The sequence below is a fragment of the Amblyomma americanum genome, chromosome 10 (assembly GCF_052857255.1).
Source record: "Amblyomma americanum isolate KBUSLIRL-KWMA chromosome 10, ASM5285725v1, whole genome shotgun sequence".
Taxonomy (NCBI): Eukaryota; Metazoa; Arthropoda; class Arachnida; order Ixodida; family Ixodidae; genus Amblyomma; species Amblyomma americanum.
The window spans coordinates 16,374,154-16,402,108 of NC_135506.1; the positions used below are offsets into that span (position 1 = coordinate 16,374,154).

General features: G+C 47.5%; 1 protein-coding gene and 1 non-coding gene across 3 annotated transcripts in view; both read right to left on the reverse strand.

The window, feature by feature from the left end:
- LOC144107709 (sodium-dependent proline transporter-like) overlaps positions 1-18,967 on the reverse strand; it is a 40,789-nt gene extending 21,822 nt beyond the window's left edge. The window contains exons 1-3 of one of the 2 annotated variants that reach the window (XM_077640839.1): positions 18,764-18,967; positions 8,458-8,523; positions 484-582 (exon numbers count right to left, since the gene is read on the reverse strand). In XM_077640839.1, coding sequence (XP_077496965.1) covers positions 484-582; positions 8,458-8,523; positions 18,764-18,784 — 186 coding nt within the window. In that variant the 5' untranslated portion in view covers positions 18,785-18,967. The remainder of the gene's footprint in view (positions 1-483; positions 583-8,457; positions 8,524-18,763) is intronic. The other variant, XM_077640840.1, reaches the window with a different exon arrangement.
- Positions 18,968-21,601: 2,634 nt separating this feature from the next.
- TRNAG-GCC (transfer RNA glycine (anticodon GCC)) lies at positions 21,602-21,672 on the reverse strand. The gene has a single exon. It is a non-coding gene; the product is annotated as a tRNA-Gly (tRNA).
- Between the last annotated feature and the right edge of the window lie 6,283 nt (positions 21,673-27,955).

Genomic DNA, 27,955 nt, shown 5'->3' on the forward strand with positions numbered 1-27,955 from the left:
GTCGTCTTGAGTCGAAGACAACAAATATACCAAACTTAGAAGCGCTCGGGCTAGTGGGTAGTCAACATGAGGATCCAATAGCGCTCGTGTTGTGTCGCCTCAATTGAGATTAGCGCTCGTGTTGTGTACCCTCAATTGAGTGCGCTATGGATCCTCAAATATGCCAAAGACTAAGAAAAACGTCTTCTCTTAAATAAAACAGAGGTCACGAAGATGAGTTGGACACGCTGTTAAGTATATTGCAATGTCATTTAGTCTCATCAAGAGCCCCGTGAGAAAAGCAATACGTGAGTGGTAAGAACAATGGTGATAAAATTATGAGCACTTTCGAGCTCAAAAAGAATGTTAAAAGGATCTAGACTGGTTGCGACGACCAGAACCTTTCTTTCTCTGGTACACACATTTTTGTGAGCTTTGTGAGTTTGCGTGAGCAGAATTTGGCACTGAAGTCTGCAATGCATGCGCAATTAAGACTCTACTTACTGCAACAGCCCCATTCGTGTGTCCGTTGGTGATGGCTTCGAGCTTCTTTTCATCGTCTTGAAACCCTGGATTGATGAACGTCGGCACGTCCAGCTTCATCTGCACAGACGACAAAAAGAGCAGCTCTTTGAAGGTCATTCCTGCTACGACTCCTTGAACATAGTAGTGAAGCTTAACGAATACCGAGTTTCACCTCTAGCGTCAGTGTTATTTTCTGCGTTTGCCATTCTCCACATGGTTCGAGTTGCGCCCAATGAGAGTGTGCGATCCTCTTTGTACGACGGTTTCATCCGAAGCCATTGTAAGTACTGTGCCGTGTCCTTTTTCATCACAAAGAGATTATATGCCCTTAGCGGATGCTGCTATAGTGTTAGGCGGCTGTGTGGCGGTTAATGATGGCAATCTGCCTCAAGGAAAGGGCTGCCTGTTGTTCAGCCATGGCCAACACGTGGAGGTTTTGTGGTATCATTATGTCTGTTTGAAGCTAACCGTTAAAGAACGGGCGCTTGTAGCAGCTTGCGACACAAACGTGTACTTGCGCATGTAAGGTGCGGAGAAATGCGTCCCTGGAAAAGAGCAATGAGTTAATAATGGCTGCAGAAAAAAAATTACTTATTGATATGCGTGTGGTAGACAAGTGCATAAGCCGAGTGAAGAATCAATCAATCAATCAATCAAGTTTATTTAACATCATGACGACGTTGGGAGAATGCTTGGTTTAATTTGGTTTATGGCGGTTTAACGTCCCAAAGCGACCCAGGCTATGATGGACGACGTAGTGAAGGGCTCCGGAAATTTCGACCACCTGGTGTTCTTTAACGTGCACTGACATCGCACAGCACACGGACCTACAGAGTTTCGCCTCTATCGAAATTCGACCGCCGCGGCAGGGATCGAGCCCGCGTCTTTCGGGACAGCAGCCGAGCGCTATAACCACTGAGCCACCGCGGCGGCGAGCGAAGAATGTGTCACATATTAACTAGAATGAAAAAAATAATGCATAATACACTGGAGCAGGCTTGCAACGAAAAGTATTTAAAAACTAGACCGCCTTTGATAAAGCTGATTGAGATTGAAATTACATCTTAAATTCAAAAGAGGAATAGCCAAAGAAGTGTCCTCATGCGGGGAAAAGTCAAACTGATATGTCTGCAAGATACCAACCCAGAAGCCTGAATATACACGCCAGTATTCGACGAATCTTTTTTTTTTCTCTCTGCTTCTGTTTTGTAGGTTGAATTGATGCACTGAATACGAATTAAGCTGTTGTCAGGGAACGTGCCGAGCAAGAAACGTGTTGAAATCCGGCCCTGACACGAGCAGCCATGTCGTATTGCAACTGCGTGACGAGCGACGCCTTCTGCACGGCAGAATGTTTAGAGGCGTGAACCGCCCCAAACGACGCAGCAGGAAAATGCACGGGGGCGGGAAAATAGGCACGCAAGGCGATAGCACGCGCCCGTGAACAACATCAAAGTGAAGAAAGCATAAAAGGGGGGTTGCTGGTAAACTTCAAGGTTACTTCAAATGGATTTCGGCGATGATTTCAAGGTGCTCTCAGCTCCTTGAAGGAAGTTTCGAAAGACTTTGGACTTGCCTACATGAAGCTCATACCGATCTCCGAGCTCCAGCGAGTGCTTCAACAAACTCTCGGCGTTTTCATCGAAACATCGAATGGAATTCCGGAGCTTTTAGAATGCTGTGGACGAGCTACAAAATTGCAAGGAAACTGCAGACTTGAAACGAATTTAAAATAGTTCTTCAAACAGATTTGATTTGATTTGTGAGGGCTTAATGTCCCAAAGCGACTCAGGCTACGAGGGACGCCGTAGTGAAGGGCTCCGGAAATTTCGACCACCCGGGGTTCTTTAACGTGCACTGACATCGCACAGTACACGGGCCTCTAGAATTTCGCCTCCATCGAAATTCTACCGCCGCGGCCGGGATCGAACCCGCGTCTTTCGGGTCAGCAGCCGACTGCCATTCCAAGCGGTGTAGGGATTATTAAGGGAGTGGTGAGGAAGTGCTAGTGGAGTGTTTAGGAATTCGTAGAGGTGTGCTGACGGAGTTCTAGGGGAGTGTTCAGGGAATGCTAGGGGAGTGTTAATGAAGTTCTAAGGGAGTATTACGGAGTCGTTAAGGTGATGTTTAGGCGGTGTTAAAATGGGGGTGAGCATGAGCATGCCGACGCTTTACGAATTAGCGTGGCTCGGCACACATGTGGCGTTTGAGTACCGAAGAGGCCGCGCACTCACAATGCTACGCAGACTCGCCCTGTTGGACAAAAAAAAAAAGATCACGCCGAGAGCAGGACAGCAGAATAGCAAGAGAACGTGTTCGCGCAAGCCAACAAGCATCCCGGCTGAAGACCATCCGAACGCACGAGCACACGCCACTGGAAGCCTTTGCTATTCGAGGTTTGAAAACGAACAGTACGAATGGCAGACTCCCAGAAGGTACAAGGTTCAACCCTGGCCGCAGATCTCAGCGTTTCCCGGATCGGTGGTAAACCTTAACGCGCGTGAGATCGATTTCGAAACAGTCAGCATTGAATTTCAAACGACCTGGGAAACTAGCGTTGCGGCGATTGACTGTAACCGGCGTTAAATCGTATGGCGAACGAGCGAGACCTTAACCATGGACTGAGCCGGGCCGGACTAGCTCCCGCTGCGACTGCACTTCGTGCGTTCTCGGCATGACTAATGGCCCTGGGAGGCGCCGTCAGTGCAGTCAGGTTTGGGGGGGGGGGGGGGGAGAGAATAAAAGCTAGAAAAGTGGCGGAAAAAGCAAGCGGATGGAGACGGGGGCGTGCTTGCGCAAGCGAGCGTCTATGCTTTCTAGGTATACATGCAGGGTGGGTCGGAGGGGGGGGGGGGGGGATATACAGACACAAAGAGGACGGCACTGCGCACGTACGCACATATACTTGACTAGCGCAGGATATCTCCCTGCGGGCAGGATATCCGCGAATGAGAGCCAAGAACGCCCATCGCCGCCACCGCCGAAGCCATTAGCTTCGCGCGTCCTTTGTTAGGCTTGTGTGAGAGGAGCCTTGCGAAGAGAGCGATGTTTTTCGCGCATGCGCACTCGACATTCCCGCGAGGATGACTGTGCAGTCCGGGCGCGTGCGTGCCCGGGAAACAGCCGACGACCCGATAATGGGGCGAAGTGTTGGGACGCCAAGCTGTTTTCTAGCGGGCCTCCCTGCGAGCGAGGCAAGGCTGCCAATATATCTTGTCGTGCAAGCTTGGCCACTGTTTGTACTGTCGTGACATAATGAACAGTGGCAGTCAAAAAATACGACAGAGCCGGTACCAACATACAACAGAAAGCTTTGTCGTCCTGTCGTACGACAGATATTTCTGTAGTATTGCGAATTTGTCGGTCGTTGCGGCTCAACTTGCTCTGTCGTCACGACAGGAGACTGCTCGGTGCAAGAGAAATTCCTGTTGTTACTACAAGAATTTCTGCTGTCAGGTACCAATGTATACTACAGGAAAACAGGAAAATCTTGTGACAAGAGAGTATTTTCTGCTGTGTTGGCGCGAAAGTCTTTTGTATGTCGTCAGTGTGCGTTGGTGCGACAGCTCGCGACGCATGACTGCAGTCTCTTAATTAGTTTGTCTGTTTTGGTTTATGTGCCTCTTTGCTTGTGCTACCGCTGCAGATGGAGGTGATGCTCGAAAGAATAAACACATATCTATCTGAAAAACAAACTACAAAAAGCTTTCTCCACACTGCACTTTTTTTTGCTGTTTCTGACTCTCACCAGGCCCACTCACGGTAAATACAATGAGGGAACAGATTGACGTTATTGGTAATTGCAAACAAGAGTTGCTGAGCGGCAAACGGGACAGTCTCCAAAATCAAACCATAGCTTCAGTTAGAAAATGGTATAGGGTGCGTTCATTGTCATATCCTTTTCGGCCATTTATAATTAACGCAATTTAAAATGCCAAAGCAATATATAGAGCAATTAGGCAAGCCCTATACGAGCGCTCCCGACTTATCTGGACCACCAAGGGCTCTCTTTTAAGAAACGCAGCTTAAAGTCCTTTTAGCACCCTAGACTGCACCAAGGCACCCTAAGCACCGCAATCGAAGCACGCGTTTCGGTCCCATGCTCTTTACACCGCAGGGATTGAACCCGCGGCCTCGCCCACAGCAGCTGAATGCCAGAGCCGCTGAACCTTCCACAGCGACCACAGTCCCACGGTGATTGTAGTGCATACTGTACGATATAAATTATGTGACGGGACAAGCACTTTTGAAGGCCCGCGAAGGAGATCGTGGCGGCCATGTTTTGATTATTACTCCGTCTACCCAGTTGTCCCCGGATTCCGTGAAGTGCATATGGACTGACGGAGAAGCTCTAAGCCTAAAACGTGCTCCATTCTAGTGAGCTTTGCAGCCTTACTTTTTCACCGCATATATGTACGAAGTGAGTCCGGCTGAAAAAATATACCTAATGTAGTCATGTACAAGCGCAGAAAAAACAGGGACAAAGAAGGATGGGACACCACGAAGCACTCGTGGTGTCCCATCCTTCTTTGTCCCTGTTTTTTCTGCGCTTGTACATGACTGCAATGCACCAGCTAGCCCAAAGGTCTGTACCTAATGTAATATGCATAAGACAACAAAGTTCGAAAAATAAAGCTCCTTCCGTGCTGCCCTTAATTTTGGGAGCATACTGCGTATCTAAAGAATTGAGTGAACGAATTTAGCTCAGAGAGCTAGCACGTAAACCGAGGTTCAAATAGCCGCTATTCACTATTTCTTAAGCAAAACATTAAGTGATTATACTAGCAGCCAGTCCAGACTTAGAGCACGAGCGAAGAAATACTAAACCAGACCTCGTCCAAGCGACAACCGGCTGCTTATCCCAAAACAACATCGTCGTCGTTAGATTGCGTCCCAAAGGAAGTGGGAGTGACCAGAGATCAGGGGACAAAAAGCGACTCGTATGTCTAAAAGTCGGTTACAATGGCGATAGTGCCGGCCTATTGAGCGTGGCCATCGTTTCCCGCCAGTGGAAGCAAATTACGAACATCCAGTTGGAAAAGCGGCGGTGCGGCCAAGGCGCATTACAAAGAGCCTCGGACGATCGAAGACGCCCATCGACTGACCTTGCCTTGGGGCGACCATGCAGAGACGCCCGAGTCCAGCTCTGCAAGGCCTCTATGCAAATGCATTCGAGCGTTTCCCTCTCTCCTTCTATGCACGGCTGTTGCCACCCGCCATCAAGTCGTTTTGTTGTTGCTATAGCGCCCCGTCAGCGACGGAGACGGGACTAAGCAGGCAAGATATGGTCGAATCGTAGCTACTGCGCCGTAAGCTTCTTTACAGCGGCAGCTGTTAACGTCACTTCTCCTGGGTCTGCAGCGTCGGCGTAACGCCGCACCCCTCTGATTGGTCAGTGTGAGGTGACGTCACTGCAGCGCGCTACGCTGAATGGTTCGAGAACAGTGACGTCACGAATGGCAGCATAGTGACGTCACGCGCCCACTACCAAAGAACAAGACTATGATATTGTATGGATGATAAAAATTATGTTTAACACCGCAAATACATCTTCCTGAATCTCGCGTTACGCAATGGTGACCTTAATTGAATTTCTTTATCTCATTTTTTCTTTACGAGTCGTCGTCAAAGAGATGATGTAGGAAAAGACCACAAGACCTGTAATATTCAACGCCTAGAACCGCCAGCAAAGCATCCAGGGCGGATCCGATTGCAGCTCCTAATAGAGAACGTCTGTGACGCGCGGAGAAAGAAGTGACAGGCTTAATTTTAGATTAAATGTTCCTAATTAATGTTTATAGTTTTGTGTGGAGGTCATGCAAGAACAGCTACGGACAAGTATATGCCGACCCGTCCTCTTTTCGTTGCCCCTCAGTTAACCTAGAAATATCTCATTTATATTTTTCAGGTAGACCTCTGTGCAAAGGGTCTTCCTCACTCACAGTCGCACTGTCTACAATCCACTCCGCCAACGAAGTTTCGCTTTTACTCCGAAACAACCAGCAGCTGCAGCCTCGTGTGTGCATAATACACCGCAGCCGTGGAAACACCGCGAGGTGCGTTATTAGGACAAGGCAGCACGTCTCGGGTTTCGTATAAACGAAGCTGCCAACTCCTCCGGGATGCGATTTCTTCACCTGCACGTGCCGTGGTCTGAAGAAGAAGAGAAAAAAAAACAGTTCGACAGCGATGCGCGCCAGCAGTTTTCTAAGCGTGTGTTGTTCTCACTAGCTCTGTAGGTATGCCCTGACACGCGCATAATACGTAGGAGTCGAGGTCACGAGCTCTGCTGGCAGGTATCTGCTATTCTAGCAAAACGAGGCCGACCAATGTAGATGCGGCGTCGCACATGGACGAAAAAGCAGAAAAAGCGATGGAAATCCTGCTTCGGTTGAGTGTGGGGGTGGGGGGGGGGGGTGGGGGGGGGACTAACGGGGTACTTGGAGAGAGCCGACCTCTATCAGCCGGTATGTGCAAGTCGCAAAAAGGTTTCAAAGGAGACATGGCATTCAAACGTCATCTGATCTGCAAGTTGTACAGTGATATATAGCCTGAACGAACTTCAAGGAACCTTGAGTGAAACAAAAAAGGCGTTGGTTTAGCTTTGGTTAAACCTGGAGTGACGCAATAGCTACAGCTGGCCGAGTGGAACTGGGTCACGTGACGAACCACGTGACCAGTCGCGGCGCAGCGCCGCCGGCAGCTGCTCCGTACCACGTGACCAACTACGTCACAGCGTGGCGGCGCCGCCACGCTGAAGGCTCGAAATGCTACCGTAATGTAGCTATCGCTACAAAATAAGTGATGGAGAAAGAAGAAAGAAACAAGCAGCGTAGTGGAGGGTGGTTTCGAATTAAGCACAAAATTCAACCCCCTCGACTGCCTTAAATGAGTCATTGTTTCACAATTGTTTGTCGGTACAAGGCACCCTGGCCCATCCACCACTCTGGGCATGAGCCGCTCCAACAGAGGACAACAACAACAACAACTGCGACCGGCAGTGTTTTTTTTTAACGTGCACTGACACCGCACGACATATGGGATTCTTTTTTTTTGCGCTTCGCCATGATGGTTTGAATGAAAGTCCGCTCTACTAAAATGAGCAGACAGCGGCTTATTTCTAAGAACCGAAGCAAATGTCGAGCATTTAGATGGTTCTGAAGGCATTTGCTCTAGGATGCTCAAAACTCCGTTTGTGCACACTATTGTGCGTGTAGACGGTTTGGTAATATTCGATAGTTTCTTTCCAAAGTTTTCGCATTTATTATTAATTGACATCTCTGTTAGTAAAGCGAGTTCATCTATGCTTCTGTGGTTTGTACAGCTTTCTCTTATAGTTGCAATGCCTACCGGGCGGCAAAGGGTTTCAACTTTTCTAGACGCACTAGACCCTTTTTTGATGAAATGCTTTTGAATTAATGACTTCGACTAAAGCAAGTGCGCTATCATGTACGTAGAGCTAAACCCGAGGCTACAGGTATAGCCTGAGTAACTGCATCGACATAAAGCAGATATGCTATATATCATCCACTTTCGAAAACGAATGTAAAGGCGATGCGATGTTTTTCAAGCTGTTAAGTATTGGAGTTGACGTGTTCACAGTTCGGAGGGCCAATAATATTGTAAGCCTCGTGATTGATACATTCCGAGCCGAGGCGGTAGTTTAACGGTTTCCAAAATGTTTGCTGAACTAAAAATCGCAGTGCGCCGAAGTTCGATTAACTGAAGCCCATTTGCGTTGGATACAAGGGCGTTCATGGCGAGGTATTCTGCCAAAGTTCGTAAAATCTTAAAAGTTTTGTTATCGGGGAAGTTTTGTTATGAGGGAAGTTTGCTTCTCTGAAGATTACGTTCTTCGAAAAGTTCATTTCTCTGAAAAGTTATTTTCTCTGAAAAGTTCGTTCAAGTGATATTTCCCTGTATCGGGTAACCGAAGGGGATGCATCTACTTGCCTCGCGGGACATGTCCAGAAACGACTCGGCAGTCCACGAAGTCGATACCAAATCAATGCCCGTGCTCTGCGAAAAGGCGAAGCGTGGAACGTTATCCAGCACAATAAGCAATTCAATCGGCGCCCATACACACAGGCTGCAGTAAGACACATCCACTGAGTATGTGTGTGCATGTTTAGTGTTGCAGACGTTGCAAGACAGTGTCTGTCATTTCCACAGCCTTTAATCATAGGTAGAATGACGTATGCGTAACAGTAATACGCTCCAGGCGTTTCCTCAGCGGCCTTATAAGAAGCGCTTCTTTGACACTTTAGTCAGTTTAGGTTGTTTCGACAGGAACTACTTTGTAGCACAGAAGCAACCTGGTGGCAACGGCCTCACTGCAACCTGTTCCACGCACTTCGTCGCAAGATGGACGCCAGACAGTGCACGGGCTGCCGCACCCCGACAAGCCTCGTCAAGGGTTGTTTGTTAGGAGCCCACCCGACGTCATTAAAGACGTCAGATCTGTCAAGCTGTCCTACCAGACAGCGTTGCCGCATTACCCTGCGGCTGTAATTTGGCTTAACACTCCCTTCAGACAGAACCTGTCAAACCATTACACCTCCCTTTTTTGCTATCTCCCTTCCTCTTCAACTAAAATGTTCTTAATGCCGAACCTTCGGTTCGGAACATCGCATGCTAATTCTGCGCATGGCGTCGGTGGTTGACAGCTTGAAACGATGCATCCGTCGTTGCGCTTAGTTACACCCAACTGTTGCTTTCCCGCATTTCGACGCACAAAACAATAAACAGAAGAAGGCACTCCTCCGAAACCAAGTGTAGGCGACAGAATACGCGCGTGCGATTGAGATGACTCACTGACGCTACCTCTTCCGACTGGATCAACCACCAGCTCCAGCTTTCACAACACTGCATACAATTATCAGTCAAAACAAGTGAGTGCACGGAAAGTGACACGCGACGAGTTCCCAGTACTAAAGGGGCAAAACCCCGCAGAGGCAGAAAGAGTCTCGGACACATCCTGGTGTGCACGGACGCAGCACACATTTCGTTTCCTCGGCCGCAACTCATAGAAGCCAGGTAAAGAGAGAGGAAGGGTTGCAGGGGAGGGGGGGGGGGGTCCGCGTTACGTCACAATCACCCGCCCACAGCGCAGCACAGCACGTGCCGGCGGGGAGGCAGACAGCCCCGAGGTCAAACGAGCCTGGACGAACATCCCTGGTGGTGGGCCCGGGAAAGGGCACGCGGCGTGTCTGGCGCTGGCAGCTGGGAGAGTGGACATTAATGGAAGAAGCTGGAGCGAGAGGGTTGACTGGGTGGGGGGGTAGAGGGAAACAAAAAGAAGCGCGCCCGACACGCCACGCCGACGTTGGGATTGACCTCAGGAACTCTTGCCGCTGCAGCGTCCTTCAATGCAGGCGCTGCGCAGCCGTGCGGCAACGTACGAGCGTCTCAGGGGAAAAACCTGATCTCTTCTGGGCACTTTTCGTCGCACGCGATGATATAGCTCCAGCTGACCGCCAAGGCAAAGCGAGTCCTGAGGGCCCGCTGGGCATGCCACGGGCATTAGTCGAAGGAGTGACCTCGGCTTCCCTTTCATGACGCATGGTTGCAGACAAAGAAGACTTTGGCCGTAAAAGGGGAGGGGGGGGGGGCAGACAGGTGTGGACACTTGGCGGCGGACGTTACCCCGTCTTTCCTCGGAAGCCGATGGCGTGGACAACGTGGACCATTGATTACGACTCTTCCGAGAGTTTGGTGCTGGGAAAGCTGGTTTCTCAACCCGTTCTGGACACTCCACCTCAGTCGACCCTCCGCTATATCACTCGGGTTTAACTAACCGTACCGAATACTAAACATGTTGACAGATTTGTCTGTCTGGTTGGGCTTGATGACTTATAATTAAGCCTGACACGTCTCCAACTAAAAACTTTTTTTTAAATTTAAAACCTAACGATTTCGAAGCCGGCTCGGCTCCTTCTTCAGGGGAAACTGGGGGCTGTAGCTAGGGTGTGTAAAATAGGTAAGCTTTTGGTTGGAGACGCGTCAGTGTTTATTATAAGACTAACTATACCGTCTCCTTACTGCTTGCCTTCGATTAAATCAAAGAATATTATACTTCCAACGAAGACAGAAGGAGCTCAAGCAAAATACCTGTAAAGCCTGTCAAGGCCTGAGTTCCTTTGTACAGTTTGGAGCACAGTGCAGAAAAAAAAAGTGAACATGCTACGCAGAAAAAGGCTCGCACATTGAACGAAAAGTAGTCACAGCAGAGCAAGAAAGCATGACCTGCAACCAGATTTCGTTTGCGCATGGAGAAAAAGATGAAAAATACAAGATATATAGTGTGGAGGAAGTAATATTGATCGCAAACAGAAAATATGGTGTATACATGTCAAACGTAATATGAACATATCAGAACACAGAAGTTTAAGGATTTTACACGTCATTTTGCGTCAAGTTGCGTTTGATAATTTCATTAAACTGTTTAAGAGAAACGCTGAATCCAAGATCACCCGAAAGAGTATTTAGGGTGGTAGGCGCTATTTCCCGTAGTTGGTGCGAGCCATATAGGAACCAGTTTTGTCTGTGTTCGAAGGCGGTGCTGTACTAAATGACTAGGCGCCCACGCCGGGTTTTCAAGAGGGTACCGTCAGTGTACCACACTTGAACAACTTGGGGTGCACAATCCTACGGGTGGCTGTGTTTGCAACAGTCACCTTCCGGGGCACTGGCGCATCACTTAACCGCTGCCCCACTGCGCTGGTAGTGGCATGAGGACTCGCCGCCATTTATGAATGTTAAGTAGAGAATGAGCAATTCTGCATACACGGATATTAAACCACAAAATACATCGCGTCATGCCGTTAAGGCTTGGCTTAAGGGCCTTAAGTCTTAAGCTTAAGTCGAATTTCGATGGAGGCGAAATTCTAGAGGCCCGTGTACTGTGCGATGTCAGTGCACGTTAAAGAACCCCAGGTGATCGAAATTTCCGGAGCCCTTCACTACGGCGTCTCTCATAGCCCGAGTCGGTTTTGGACGTTAAACCCATATAAACGAAACCAAACCGATCCATTTCTATAAAAGCTTCTCTTATCAAGTAAGCTATTTAGCATGGCAAGGCCCGAGTCATGCTTATCACCAGCGGTTCTTTGTTTCACAGGTCTGCACAAAATCTCGCACAAAGTGTCAAAACACTTGGAAATATCAGCATGGAAACACCAGGATTTGTGAGATTAGAGTTTGAAAGGTAAAGGGATCATTTTTTTATTGTTTAACCTGTACATGAAGCCAGCAGCGCAGAAAAAAAGAAGTTGCATCGTTTCAACTGTAAAAATCTGCCTGCATGGTACACCTCGAAAGAAGCGCTACTCAAAACGCCCTCCGAAAGGCTGTTTTTAGAAACATTTATTACTTTCTTAATTGGTTCGCTAGCGAACGTAAAAAAAAAAACAGCCCAATTGCGATTGGAATAACTGCACTCAGCTCGTATGAAACAAATGGAAATCACTGCTAGCTGTAGCAGACTCTCAGAAACAAAGTAGCGAATTCGCAATGTACAGGGCTGTATACACCTGGCCAATTATTATCACCCCAGTGTTGAACAAATTGTCGTTGTTGTGTTGTTGAGCACAGTATCACCCCATTGTTGAACAACTGGCTGCCTGTGTTAGGGTAAGGTGGTGGAACGGGAGGCAATGCACACTTTCGAACGTTCCACTATTCCACTAAAGTACGTTCCACTATTAGCGGTTTTTTTTTTTGCTTCACTTAGTCACAGAGTGCTGCACGGCATTTTGTTCAACGCTCAGTTGATACTGTTAAAGAAGTGGCCGGGTGTACATAAAGAGGTCGATTTCACAATCGTGGCTATGTCTGTATCGTGTACGCCATATTGTTTTGCGAACGTGATAGCAAGTGCCACTGCCGTTTTGTTTTTCTGGTCACTCTTATCGACCTCACAAAAACGGCCGCTTCTTTATCACTGGTGGCGCCGATGTCCTCAATATCTGACCGCTGCCGTGCTTGCGTGTCACGGTATCAGTACTGGCAAATAGGCAAAAAGGCAAATAGGCGATAAGCTATCAACCGTCTCTCGTTTTGAAGCAGATTAAGTATACTAGAGCAGGAAGTTATGCGTCTATATCGATATGCGAGCCGCACAAATTGACTTGAACAAACGGAGCGGCTGAGCTGTATACAGTCGAGAGAGCCGTGTGGACAGCAAACGCCTGAAAAACCCCCGACGGAGTCCGATAAGGAGTTGCAAAGCACTGGTGAAACACTACGCTGATATTTACGACGAATGTATGCACAGTCGACCTCCTGATCGCTTATCGCAAGAAAGGTGTGGTGGTGTTAAGCGTATTGCCCCTCATTTATCATTTAGCATTGTGCTAGATCATGAGAGGGAGATAATGCACGCGTTTGAATAAGAGGCATTCTCAGGGGGGTCAGTTCTATGGAACTCCCAGCGCGGGGTGAAATGCTATAGAAGCGGACATCTGTCGTTATCATTCTGTGCGTCGCGTTATCTTTGAAGAGACACAGGGCAATTCGGACTTGGCATCTATCGATAGAATACCGCCTTCAAATCTAAATCGGCGACTTTCACTGGACACGGAGATTGGATTAGATGAGCAAACTATATGCAGATGTTCCACAATTAGAATTTTTTCGATATTTTTTTTGGAGGGGGGGGGGGATCCTTAGGCCAGACCAGGTCACCATTCATTTCAATCGCTAATCACAGAGGTTATTTTCGCTCTTGGTATCGCGAGTGTGAATCAAATGGCTAAGCGAAAAAAAAACGTTTTTGAATTCAATTTTCTCAGGAATTAATGTCGGGAGAACATCGATATACCCAGAACGGCCCACAGTACCAATTTTCACGATGAGTGAAAATTCTTTGAACTTTCCCTTACCTTCCCTTTAAAGCGTTTGTTTCAGACAACAGTCAAGCGTTCAAATGTAAAAAAAAAAATCGTCTACTGCAGTGCCACGCTTGAAGGTTCACTCAAGGCGACATTATTTAAGACTCCTTTGGCAACACATATAATGAAATTGGCTTTCTAGGGACTATACATATCAACCTACGACAAAATATCCGGTAAATAAGCCCGAGCCGAATAGAGAAACGTGATTCACGGAGTAAGCTTCTGTGCCACTTTCATCATCCTGGAGCCTCATCAAGGCCTTGCGCACCAACCAGGCTCCCTCTTAAGATGTCACCAGAGGCCCAAAGCCAGACGGACCAAGCGTAGAAGGGATAAGAATATGTGAACTTTTGACACACTACTCGTTTGGAGTCGTCTCTGCTGAGTGTCTTTGCTCATCTTGTATTGACATTCACTCTTCATGTCATAGCCTCGGCACATATGACCTTCGCTTCATTGTCATCAGCGCCCTGCGCTTGATGCAGGCCATACTTAAATGAACATTGAGAGCAGATTTAAGTTGACCTGCATCGACAGATCACCGCGATCTAACGACAAAGACGATTCTTTCGTTGAACACAAATCGTTTAGTAAAAAAAAATAAATAAAGGTGTCGCCATTTGCGGACGGTCTTGCAAATGAACTGCGTACCTCGGCTCAAGTTTCTTCTTCGGAGATCCCAGAGGCTAGGCTACAGCGCCATTCAATTTCAGTAGAATCACGGAGTCCTTCCCAGTGATGATGTTGCAAGTTTGAATCGAATGGCGGGAAAATGTTTAAATGCGTTTACGACGCGAATAAATGCGAATTTTGTTGTAAGATAAACATCAACGTGCGCAGAAAGAGTCACATAATCGATTTTTACTCACAGTCATAAATAACTGGAATGAGTTTTCTTCAGTGTATAGCTTTCACAAGGATCAAGCTGGGCTCTTTCCTGCGTGTAAGTGAAACTAAATAGCTAGCCCGTTTTCCACTACGTCTTGTATGGCTTCGCCCTCGGTGGCGCACTTATTCCTTGTGCCGGGTAATTATACACTGTACACATAAAGGAGTACAAAAGGGGGTAAATCGTACTCTCTTTTTATTCCCATATTGGCGTATTGGTGCTTAGAGTGTGACCACCACACCATCCCGGACCAGCCTGGTAATCCAAAGACCCGAACCTGGCACATTCTCTACCATCTCTCTTCGTTCTTTAGACCAGAGAGATACAAAATTCAGTTCCCATCTGTAGAAACCCTGATAGAATTTGTTTTGTTTTCATGTATCGCAAAGAACGCGCAAAGACCATGCATGGCCACGTATCAGTTTAGACCAACTCCCAATTTTCTCCTCTCCTATCTCTCTCCCACCCATTTTCCTCCCCGATTCACGTGCAGCGTAAAAGCCATTAGGGCATCATCATCAGCCTGACTACACCCAGTGCAGGGCAAAGGCCTCTCCCATGTCTCTCCAATTAACCCTGTCCTGTGTCAGCTGCGGCCACCCCATGCCCGCAAACTTCTTAATCTCATCCGCCTACCTAACCTTCTGCCGCACCCTGCTACGCCTGCCTTCTCTTGGAGTCCACTCCGTTACCCTTAAGGACCAGCGGCTATTTTGCCTTCGCATTACATGCCCTGCCCAAGCCCATTTCTTCCCCTTGATTTCGACTAGGGTGTCGGGCATATCCCTGGTTAACTGCCATGCCTTTCTGTTCTACCCAGCTCCGCTATAAACTAGAGAATAAAGCTGTCAACCTGATACGCATCCCAGAACCGAGGATGCTCAAAGCCGGGACGCGGCTTCGTTTTACAAGACCAACGCAGCCAGCAGAGTCCCGAGCCCCGGAAGCGGGGATCACTAAAGACCCTAGCAAAAACTTATTTAGACAGTCTATAAACTCTCCATAGACTTCTGTCTATAAAGTCTATAGACTCTCTATAGACGAAGCCTAGAGAACACTCTATAGGCAATACAAATTCTACAGACAGTCTACAGACAATCGATAGATTTATGGCCATGCACGTTTAGTACTTTTGTCTATAGACAGTCTGAGAGAATGAGTAGACAAAATGAAATATCTATAAGAAAGCAAGAGAGTCTATAAGAGGTCTGTAGACTGTCTATAGACCATTTTTATAAGGGGATGGAGCAATGACTCGTAGAGTGGCACACATTCGTCTCTGTTCCCCCCGGGTAGAATAACTGAGCACCATTAGGGGGAGGCCGCCGCGAACTGCCAGTGATAAAATGAAAAAACGCTCTGTACAAGAGGAGATGAGCACGGTGCCGTGTTGTATTTATAAATGTGCATTTTATCAGCGGATATGAGTGAAGAATTTGGCCACGTCGACTTGACTATCCTGGTGGTGTAGTTAAGAAACTAAATTTTCACTAACACCTCTCGTTGTAGCGCTTGCCTCTCCGAACGAAAGGAACGCGTCAGCTGGAGCATTTGACGCTGATGACCCCAATCACCCGTGCGTGGAAGAGTGCGCGACTGCGAGCTCTTGAACATGACGGAGAAAGTCTTCCATTTCTGTTGGCAACCACCGCAGCTTGAAATAGCGGTGAAGGGGTGTTGTTGCAACCCTAAGGTGAGCCTGTATCCTCGTCCCTTCTGTCATCGAATATAGAGTATATAAGTATATAGACTTCTTATATACTCTAATGTCTTCCTATAGATATTTCGTTTTGTCTAATCATAGTCTATAGACTGTCTATAGACGGAAGCCAACTGAAAGTGTATGGCCAAAAATCTAGATTCTCTATAGACTATCTAGAGGATTTGCATTTCCAATACACTATTCTCTAGGGTTTGTTCATAGAGAGTCTATAGACTTTATAGACAGATGTTTGTGGACAGTCTATAGACTGTACAAAGAAATTTTCGTAAGGGGGTATGTGTGGTCTATTTGCCAAACAAAAAGAGAAAAAGACTGGCCGGGCGAACGGCATTGGCATCATCTCTTTCTAACTATACTCTATCCCTTTCCTCGATGCGCTGTCGCCTGGTCCTGGTCTGACTCATGGCAGTCTGAAAATCTGCCTCACATTGTATTTTTTTTCGTATCGAGTATCGTTAAAATTCCAGATACAATCAAAATACCTTTTCGATGCGATACGCCGGTGTTTTCGTTTTTAGCAAGCGCTAGCCTGTACCCATGCACAAAATGTATAAAAAGATAGTATAGAAGACACATGTATCTTCGATAATGACCATCCTTGACTCAGAATGACTCAAGGCATTGAATGACATCACTTGAAAACCATTTTGACTAAAAAGTTAGTAGAAAAAAGACGTGCGAAACTGTACCAATGACTTCGTAAAAAGAACAAAAATGTGGTACGTATCCTTTACTGAGACTTTAATGATGCATTAGATCATTTGCATCAAAATAAAAAAAAAATTGCTTCAAAAAGTATTGGGAGGCATTTGATTAATGATAAATAGCTCAAAAGTTCAACAATGTAATAATAATAATAATTGGTTTTTGGGGAAAGGAAATGACGCAGTATCTGTCTCATATATCGTTGGACACCTGAACCGCGCCGTAAGGGAAGGGATAAAGGAGGGAGTGAAAGACGAAAGGAAGAAGAGGCGCCGTAGTGGAGGGCTCCGGAATAATTTCGACCAGCTGGGGATCTTTAACGTGCACTGACATCGCACAGCACACGGGCGCCTTAGCGTTTTTCCTCCATAAAAACGCAGCCGCCGCGGTCGGGTTCGAACCCGGGAACTCCGGATCAGTAGTCGAGTGCCCTAACCACTGAGCCACCGCGGCGGGTTGCTCAACAATGTTTCAATATTTTTTTTTTTAGCCGAAGTTGCGTATATCGTCGACCTAAACACCTGCGCTTGTAAAAACGCACAGAACACGAAGGGGGCCTATTAGTGATAGAGAAAAACATGCCGAATGGCTTGCTGCAAAGGGTTATCTTCTCGTTTGCTTTTCAAGGAAAGAAATTTCGTCACGAGGTTTTTTCAGCGAAATCGCCAGAGCGCGTCCAGAACAGGAATCAGTGGCATTGCGACAAAGCTGTCATTACGCCAGCTAGCGAATAAAAATACCAATGCGCAGAGACACTTTGCAGAATAATGGTGCTCAGACAGCCTCAGCCTTTCGCAGCTAGCGATTTTTTAAAAAAAAATGAAAAGCCAGGCCTCTCCTGCAGACACGTTCTTGGCCATGTTTAAAACGCGGCCGCTATGGTTCCTCGGGGTTTGAAAAGAGCAGCCGTGCGGAAAAACCAACGAGATCATTTCTTGAGAAGAGAACGAAAGAAAGACAGAAAAAGTCCGAAATAAAACGAAATAACGAGGAAAGAAATAAAAGCAGGTCAGCTACTTGAAATGAACGTTACCCATATGAGCGAGCGCCAAGACACCCCCCTCCTGCATGCTAATTCTTCATGGCTGAGGCCAAGACGCGTTCAGAGCAGACGAAACAACAGCAACAGCCCGGGAAAAGCGCTCAAAATTCCTTCGCTCCTGCATACCAACGTTAAGAGCTACTGCGTAGGCTGTTTATACCGGGAAATTATTTTGTTTCTGCTGTTATATAATACCTGGACGGGTTTACGTCCGCCGATTACCGCGCTTTCTGGCAAGCTCCAGCACGTGTCAGTTCGGCCGACTGGCAGGAAAGCAAAACCGGCCGTCACGGACCACAAACAGGTTTACACAGTAACTCGTTATAGCCACTCACTGGCTTGGCCTTCGCCGTTCTGCTGTTTCGGGAGCCGAGCAGACTTTCATGAAGCACTATTTTGAGCTTATCATCGACAGTTCTTATAACTTTTTTCTTTATCTGAAGCAAATTAGCCTTCTTCCCCAAACCTTATGGGAAATGGCTGTGGACCCTACGGGCGCTATGCCAATGTGAAAGTAGCGTACAAGTTTTATTTTTGCCTTTCTTTCGTAACTGACTAACACATATGGATATGCCTTTGAAACGAGGGGGCGGTTATCAGCAGATCTGCTTGTTGTTGGAGCGAACGAATAGCGTTATTAGCATGATTTTTTTAGCCTTTTTTTTTCGGTTTAGGTTCAGACTGCCCGAAATCACTGTAACATAGACAGTCCGCTAAGATTTCGCGACGTTACAATCTCTAGCGGAAGTGAACCTGTTCGTTATCGTCGATGCATTAGACTTTGCCCGGATTGTCTCATTTGGTTGTCCCGTAAGACACGCATTGTTTACAACAAGCAGATAAAAAAAAGGGCAGGGGCTTTTCATTATATTCGAGCCCATTCGTTTCATTCATTCCAAAAAAGGAAATGAATGTGACTTCTGCGTTTTATTTGCTCGTCCGATTCAGCTGCCTGGAAGAAGGCGACAACACAAGAGTTCGCAAGTTCAGTGCCGATGCTCACGTACCTCGTCCGTTCTTTTCACCATTTCTTCTTCGGGTGCGGAAAAATCCTGCCCTGGAGTGCTCCGTCTTGACTCAATGAGATTGGGACCGCGAACTGGGACAGAAATTGCACGGACGCCACCGACGAATATTCGGTTGGCGCGGCAGTAGCACTGAGAAAGCGCACGCGCTCGAGCGGCAACAGCAGACGACGCGCGAATGAAAGAACGGCCATGGAGGCCGCCATCTTTATACTAGAGGGAGAGGAGAGAAAGTTTCTGCGGAAACGGACGACGCCAGTGACGTAACGTCGACGTCAGAAAAACGGCACCGCCTCCTCCTCTTAGCGCTCGGCGATGAATGGACACCGACGCAGACGCACGCTCTCCGACGCGGCGTGTTGTGCGTCCAGCGCGAGATAAAGAAAAACCTGAAACAGGAAGAAAGTGCGGCAGCGGCAGCTTCTCGTGTGTTTCTTTGCCGCGTTGGAGTGGCGCTTGCGATTGCTTGTCGGCGATGCAATCGCGCCGATCGTTTGGCGCGTCGTGAAGTGGTGTGTGGGTATGCGAGCATGGGCACAGTTCTCAAGTTAGCACACGCGCGCCTCGGAACAGAAAACTACAAGAAGCGCCGCAGACGTAATTCGGTTAAAAACGGAAGGGGCCTTGACTTCGGAAGAAATGAGAGAGACGATCGTCGGGAGAGGGCGCGGGTGCTCGATACTTACAGCGCGTCCCGGCAACATCGAGTGCCAGCCGGGTATTCCCACCGTGAGAAGGATGTTATCGCAGGCGTGGCGGACTCCTGACATCATGCTTTGCAGCGTTCCTGAACGTTTAACGGCTTTGGTTTTTCAAGGATAGGATTTACCGGAGCACGTGCCGCCGATAGGATAACGGGCAACTATAGATGTTTGACGAGCGGCGATCGGAATTTCAGTTCACGCAAACACTTCACGAGTCACGCGGGTTGTAGATAGAGGGCATTGTTTTCTCGAGAACTTCCGTATGTAATACGAAGGTGTTCCTCGTGTGGCCGAAGAAGCACCAGATTTATTATTCGCCAGTCTTTCCGCTGCATATACTGTTACGTAATAAATAGTGTTTGCAGAGAAGCCACTCACCTCTTACTTCTAAGCCTATTTTATGTATTTGGTTCGTGTCCCAGAAAGTTGTATCCTAAATGTCTTCCAGGGGCATCCTTAGGATGAATGTGGATTAAATGCCTTGTATTGTTTCGGATTCCTTGTATCAAACCTCTTTGCATCTCTTGAATTGTGGAATGACCTCCGTAGAACGTAACGTCCAAAAAGTCCTCCAGATTATGTCCTCGGGACGACGCCACAGTACATTTAGATCATTCAGTAAGCAAGAGAATTTTAACTGTGATATTTATATTGGCAATGCAGGCTGTTTTGACTGGCCGCTACACCCGCACCAAAGCAGCGCCAGTTTCCCTGCCGGTCTGACGAAGGTCACATTCTACTCACAGCGACTGCTGTATCAGGTACGTTTTGCGAAGTTTACGCACGTCGTCGGCCCGAGCGTAACACAACCTGTTGACGCCAGTCAGCTCTCCTGGATCACGTGATAACTTCCTGACCAATAACGGCGGATCTTGCCAAATTTACCTGGTAAAATACCTTCTGTGATCCGTGTAAGGTATGAACTTGCTTGGGAGTGAGATGTCTCAAGGAAAAATACGGGGTGGGGAGGTGTATTTATCAAAAGAGTATTTTAGCATAACGCTACCGCGCACCGCCACAATGTACCACTACTATCAGCCGCCACCAGCGCATCTGAAGAATTGGTCTAAAGGGCCCCCCCGTGGACTTCATAAGTGTGTGTGTGTGGGGGGGGGGGGCGGGTTTCGCTCCTAGCCAATGAGAAGGGCGAACAGTCATGAAGATCTACCTTCTCACATAGTAATGATGTGCTTCAATTAAAACAAAATTGGCATTTTAAATTCGCCGTCGACAGTCCTTCACTCAGTGTCGAGTGCTGTCAGATAATAGAACAAAAATCACTCGTGAAATCATTGATGCTCATGAAATCCATAAATTCCAAGATGAATGCGTAAGCGTTGCCTCAATAGCTCTGTCTGATAAAGAACTACGTTTCTTCGATGAGAATCGAAAAACGTGCGCAGCTGGTCTTGTGCCACTGTAGACCTGTGCTCAGGAATTGTCATCTTCGTCAATCTGTTTTGTGTATCTGTCTTTTCATTTGAGATTGGTTGCCACTGTATTAAAGTAGTGAAAATCACCTCAATAAACCAGTTGTAAGTTCAGCGCCGTGTCTTCTGTGCACTTGTCACGTCCTTTGTCCCCTGCGCTGCTGAAATACCACGTCACACCAACTTGCCCAAGCTTCTACAGTATCAGCAATCCTTCACCGTCTCCCCCTCCACTGGTGACGTGCGATAGAAGAGGCGGATTTAAAGATAGAAAAACTGCAGTAACTGTGTCTTTGAACTGAGCAGTGAGGGAAGGGGTGAATTTGGAGGGAAAGAAGAAAGAGTGGAATAGGTGCCTTAGTGGAGGGTTTCGGATAAATTTCGACCTTCTAGAACCCTGTAGCCGGCCGGTAATCTTTCACGAGCACTAACATCGCACAGCATACGGGCGCCTTTTGTGTTTCGCCTCCATTGAAATGCGACCGCCGCTGCCGGGACCGAAACCTGGTCCACCGCTCAGTAGTAGAGCGCCCTAACCGCAGCCGCCATGGTTAGCCATGAAAGAAATTGAATAAATCAAATAAAATAATTGGTTTGGAGAAAGTATTGATCCGCGTCCCAATTAATCTATCAACTAATAGGTGTTGGTGTTACAGTCTGCGAAAAGAAAAAAAAGGTACAAAATGTGCGTCGGCCGGGAATCGAACCCGGGCCACCCGCGTGGCAGGCGAGTATTCTACCACTGAACCACCGACGCCGACGTTCGAGAGCTACACTGTTTGTTTATTCATAGTGCCGATGGCTACGTAATACCGGCCTTATGTAGGCCACCGAGCCGGCCGGCGCCAGAGTCGGACGGGCACAGGCCACTATCTAGGGGGAGGGAGCTTCTCCCGAGAAAAGTTCGTGCCTAAGATCTAGCACGAGTGCACCCCTTTTCCCAGAGGAACTGTCGCTACTCAGCACCTTTGCTGCGGGGCGCGTAGATTACATTCCTCGGCATATTATTGCTACTGCATTGGAGGTACCGTTCATGAGAAACGCCGGTGTCCTGCCGTCCATGCTTCAAAAAAAATCAGGTAGCCCACCTGCCACAATGGCAGGTGGCAGCCTGTCCACCGGGTTTGGGCAATCTTCCCACCATGGCAGGTGGCAATGAAATTAGTTCAAATAAATTCAGTGGGATTGCCACCCACCCACTAGGGCAAAGCGCATCAGTTCACTGGTCGAGAAATAGACAGCTTCCAGAAGAAACTGTTATAAAATGAGCCTTATGGGAGCTCGGGAAGAGCATCTGTAATGCTATCGCATTATGCTCTCAAGTGTACCTTCAGCGTCGTCCAAGCTTTTCTCAACGTTTTGTTCAGCCATATTTCTCGACTCGAATATTTCGTACATTTGTTCGTTTACTCTTCATATTCACTTTTCTAATTGCATCAAGAGTCGTATGAACTGTTTCGTAGAAAATCTTTTTCGGCATTTTTGGCTTAAAGTTACCGCTGTTGAAAATCCTGTAAGTCAGCCTGAAATTGAAGCACAAAGTCTTCTGTAGCTAATTATGGCCGGCACGTCACCTCAGGGGCGTCACAATAGTGGGCTATGCATAGCATCCACCTGGCTTACACAGGTCAGGTGGCGACACGGGGGCTGTACAAACGAGCAGGCTTTCTCAAAGCTCCTGTACGGTCAGCAACATCGACATCAATGAGGCGTTGCTGCAATCCATCTTAAAGTTTTATTACTCCCTTGTTAATTTACTGAGGGATATCGAATTGATGTTTTGTACAAGCATGTCTACCCCAGCCATTATTAGCATTGCATTTTGAAACCAGACGAAGCCTTCAAATCCTTCATGTGCAACTTATCCAGACGACTAAGCCTAACGAACTTCCAGGAAGAATCGTTTGGTTTCATTCGGTTTAACGTCCCAAAGCGACTCAGGCTATGAGGGACGCCGTAAATTTCAGCCACCTGGGGTTCTTTAACGTGTACTGACATCGCGCAGCCCACGAGCCTCTAGCATTTCGCCTCCATCGAAATGCGACCACCGCGGCCGGGATCGAACCCGCGTCTTTCGGGCCAGCAGCCAAGCAGCACAACCAGTGAGCCTTCGCGGGGGCTCCCAGAAAGATGAAAGTCGCAGGATAAATCGTTTGCCAACCTGGACCAAACCTAGCTATGGGCTCCGTGCGCTGCAGTTTGGCGCGCGCGAGTGGCGCCATCTGGTTAACAGCGGTGGCGAAAGGCGGACGCAGCGAACGCAGCTCTCTTGTTCAGTTTGCAGTGAGCGAGGCGAGCGGTATGGTGTTTCGTCCGAAGACGAAAACAAAATTAGTTTATTATGGGCGCTCGACATACTGCTGTGTTTACCAACGTCATAACAGCTATAAATATACTGCAGTCAAGGTACCGAAGATATTTTATCGCTTTACTTGGAGATCGTGCATGCTTGATCATGCACACAGTCTACTTAAAAAGAGTACATTGTGGACCTGAATTCATGAGTGTGAAATGGGAAGGGCTTTACTCTGACTGGGGTGTTTTGAACATGCCATCACTGGCAGAAGTCAGGAGTTGCTTTATGTCTAGAGGGAAGGAATGCGCTCAATGAGTCAAAGGAAATGGCCTACTGTGAAGGTCTTGGAGCTAGCATTTGAAGTTTCAGTCTTCGTTTGGTATGCGCATCTGTGGTTCATCAGCGCGTAAATTTTGTTTCTAGTTTTTTTTTTCGTGCGTGTGTGTATGTTGTGGGTGCGACGTCGTACTTCTGAGAGTGCTTATGTCGTTTTCACATTGTTTCATCTAAGCATTTGTGTACGGATTTGTATTATTTTATTGCCTATGTGGTTTAAAATTTTGAATATTTATTTGTTCCGTTCCGGAGATCTAAAATCCTGTTCTAGATAACTAAAAAAATGGTAAAAAATTTCGTATATATGGTTCTTGGATTTCACAACACCGCTAAACCCTTAATTTCTGGAGTTAATCTTTTGAATTTAATGGGGTTTATCGTCCCAGTGCAACTCAGACTATACGGGGCGCCATAGTGGAATATTATAGCTACTTTCGACCGCGTGGGGTTCTTAAACGTGCACTGACATCGCACAGCAGACGGGCCTCTTTCGCCTCCATCGAAATGCGACCGCCGCAGCCGGCATCGAACCCGAGTCATTTGGGTCAGCAGCTAAGCACTATAACCAACGTCTCGTCTCTTAGCGCTGCAGTACATCAGTGAATCCACACCAGCTCATCCAGTTTGGCATTCTATTGTAGTTATAAAAGTCCTTCGATTGTTATTAGGCACTTCGCTATAAATAAATGAACAAACAAATGCTTTACCTCGCGCGACTCGAGTAAGCATGCCGGTGATCTGAATTTGATCATGTTTACAGGCGTTACAAGAAGTTGATGGCCAGGCTTTTATGCACCAGCGGTACACAACAGCATTTCGACACATTTTTTATTGCCACTTGCACATGCACCTACACAAAAGATATGCACGCGCATGCACCTACGCAAAACATACGTATCAGTCGAGCTTTCCAACAGACCCGCCGCGGTGGCTCAGTGGTTAGGGCGCTCGGCTACTGATCCGGAGTTCCCGGGCTCGAACCCGACCGCGGCGGCTGCGTTTTTATGGAGGAAAAACGCTAAGGCGCCCGTGTGCTGTGCGATGTCAGTGCACGTTAAAGATCCCCAGGTGGTCGAAATTATTCCGCAGCCCTCCACTACGGCACCCCTTTCTTCCTTTCTTCGTTCACTCCCTCCTTTATCCGTTCCCTTACGGCGCGGTTCAGGTGTCCAACGATATATGAGACAGATACTGCGCCATTTCCTTTCCCCAAAAACCAATTATTATTATATTATTAAAATGTCGCGACTTGAATTTCGCTGCAGGTGCACTCCGCGGCATCGTTGGTTCCGACGTTTTCTAAAGCTGCTGATGGATCGAACGTGTACGGTGAGAGTCCACACTGTTCAAAACTGCTTGAATTATCCATAATTCCCAAAACGTAGTTCTCAAGCCATCTGAAGCAACGCGCTCCGCACAGCCACGCCGTCGGCCCTTTGGTGCTGCCCTGATCATCCCTGTGGATGACGGGACATGATGTGGCTGAAACAAATCTCCTCGAAGAGATGGGTGGTGATAAAGCTTACGGAAAAGTGTTAAACGAGCAAGTTTACGGTGATGTGACAAATCTTCGAGTTTGGCACTTTTTTTTTATGCTGTAACATTTGCGAATGGTGAGTAGTCTGAAAATATGAAGCCAACAGCGCGGTTCTGCAAGGATTAGATGGTATTGATAACGTAAGCTTGTTTAGGGTCCTAAATGGCCGCAGCATATCCGATTTTAGGGCGTATTAGAGTTATATAAGCCAGTTTTTTAACGTGTATTGGGGCGTGTCTAAGGTCACGTCTAAGTGAGCGGTTGGCAAACGCTAGTGTGCGGTCGATATGGTGATGCCATATGTTAGGTCAAACTGAAGGTGCACGCCAAGGTGCTTGTATGTTGTTAGTTCTACAGTACTGTCGTTAAGAATATAACTTAAACACGCACCATGTTTAGATGGGGTTAGGTGACGGTTTGGTACAGGCTAACCTCCGTTTTCCGGCCTTACGGCGGTTGAAACCATGCAGCGAAATAGATCGGAGTTCTCTACTGGCATCAATACTTTAAGTGCAGTCACATTTTGACTTACCGTTCAACAACGCCCTTCCAGCTCCCGTATTCCCTGGCAGCAAGTAACACGTGTCCACTACTCAGGGCTAGTGCAAGAAAAGAGGGCTGTAAACCAAAAAGCCAATCCCACAATTTGCCACTGCTCACTCGAAATCGAAGTCACAGCGGACGTCCCACATACTGCCATGAATTCTCAAAGCTGTCCACCCATTTAACGATGGGTTGTTGGTCTCAACTTCTGCTACTGTAAACCGGAACTCACATACAGTTCTCAGCATTGAGAAATGTGAGAAGGAACAATGTTTTAGCATTTATTAATGCGATATCATTGAGGGCATCGTCATGTGGTTTTCGGTGTCTCCACCACGAAATTATCTGATTGGTCGAGAGAAGTCACGTGACCTTGTCACGTCAGCACAAGCTGCGTTGATGGTCTATCCTGATTGGACGAGAGAGGTAACGTGACTGTGACGTCATCCCAACCTGCCCACCATGGCAGTTGTGCCCCTAAAGTTAGCAATGGGCCCACGACAAAAGGACCCCCGAAACTTTGGAAGTAAGCCTACCCCAGAATACGGATTAAGTTGGATTAGTAGTTCGGATTAGTGTAATCCCTTAGGATAATACAATGGAAAGTACTCGAATATTCTAGAAGGATGACTCATGCATACAACATAAACACAATCGAACCGGTGTCAACCAGAATTTCGGCGGGAAAAATCGTAAAGAGTACATTAGACATTAACTGTAGACACCATAGAAAGCAACTTAAAAGCCATCGCATTTTCTTCTTTAAGAATGTTGTTGGGAAGACATCGATGTTTTTGATTGTTATGATAATATTTGTGACAAGCATGATTTTTGTTTTTCTGTTTTCGAACTAGTTTTCCTCTTTGCGTACGACATCGAACGCCCATATCCAAAACCACAAAATTCGCAACTTGTGGAAAGGTTTTCTTCTGTGTTTCCATTAGTACGAGCGGTCGAAATCCGTCGATAGGTAAGCCCAATCGCCAACATCAGTGCAGACAAAATGACCTCCGACTGCTGACACAAACGTCTAAGTAATTACTTAGGGCGGAAATATGAAGGTAGATGGCCGTTCGCGATATCGACAAAACTACGCGCACGCGTTACGGTAGTCAAGGACCGCGTAAACTTTTAATATTAAAAAAAATGCACCGACCGCGGACTGCGTTCCGGAAATTACGGTACTTTGCCTCACGCCTTCACTCAACCTTTTGTCATTACAGCCCCGCAAATGCAGTTGCTCGGGGGCACCATGGACACGAATGGGTGGTTGCATCCGCGTTTCCGGCTCGATCCTTGCAAAGACAAAGGTCAGGCATGCCTTGTTTTCGAGGCGTAAACATTACGCACCTTTTTCTCGCACGCTGACTTCCTGCAGAAGAATTTGTTTCGAATGCCGCCTTTTGTCCTGGAAGCCGTCTATTTCCTGCCGCCGATAGGATAGTCGGCGGCGCTGACGTGAAGATCCTGGAGACGGGGCTTCGTACGGGGGATGCAGACCTTGCACTCGGAAGCAAGCTGACGTATACAGCACGGCTCGCGAAGTTTTCCTTTTTTTTTTTTACTGTCCGGATTCACAAGCAATTGCCGACAACGGGCATATCACGGAACAATCGAGGAGCAAGTTACTGGGCGAGCCAAATGCCGGTGTGTTAGCAATTGCGCGCGCATGCACTGGTCTGTCTGTCATCTATACGTGGTGACTGATGAAAGAATATCTAGTCGAAGAACCTGGCAAGCAAAGTTGTTAGGCACACTTCGTCTTGTCACGCGCTTCACTCAAGAATCCCGAGCAACCCATCGTACAACAAGCCCCCCCCCCCCCCCCCCCCCCCACGATATCCCCTCTCCCATGAAAAGCAATTTTTGAGCTTGACGCAAACCCCGCCGCGGTGGCTCAGTGGTTAGGGCGCTCGACTATAATAATAATTGGTTTTTGGTGGAAAGGAAATGGCGCAGTATCTGTCTCATATATCGTTGGACACCTGAACCACGCCGTAAGGGAAGGGATAAAGGAGGGAGTGAAAGAAGAGAGGAACAAATAGGTCCGTAGTGGAGGGCTCCGGAATAATTTCGACCACCTGGGGATCTTTAACGTGCACTGACTACTGATCCGGAGTTCCCGGGTTCGAACCCGACCGCGGCGGCTGCGTTTTTATGGAGGAAAAACGCTAAGGCGCTGGTGTGCTGTGCGATGTCAGTGCACGTTAAAGATCCCCAGGTGGTCGAAATTATTGCGGAGCCCTCCACTACGGCACCTCCTTCTTCCTTTCTTCTTTCGCTCCCTCCCTTATCTCTTCCCTTACGGCGCGGTTCAGGTGTCCAACA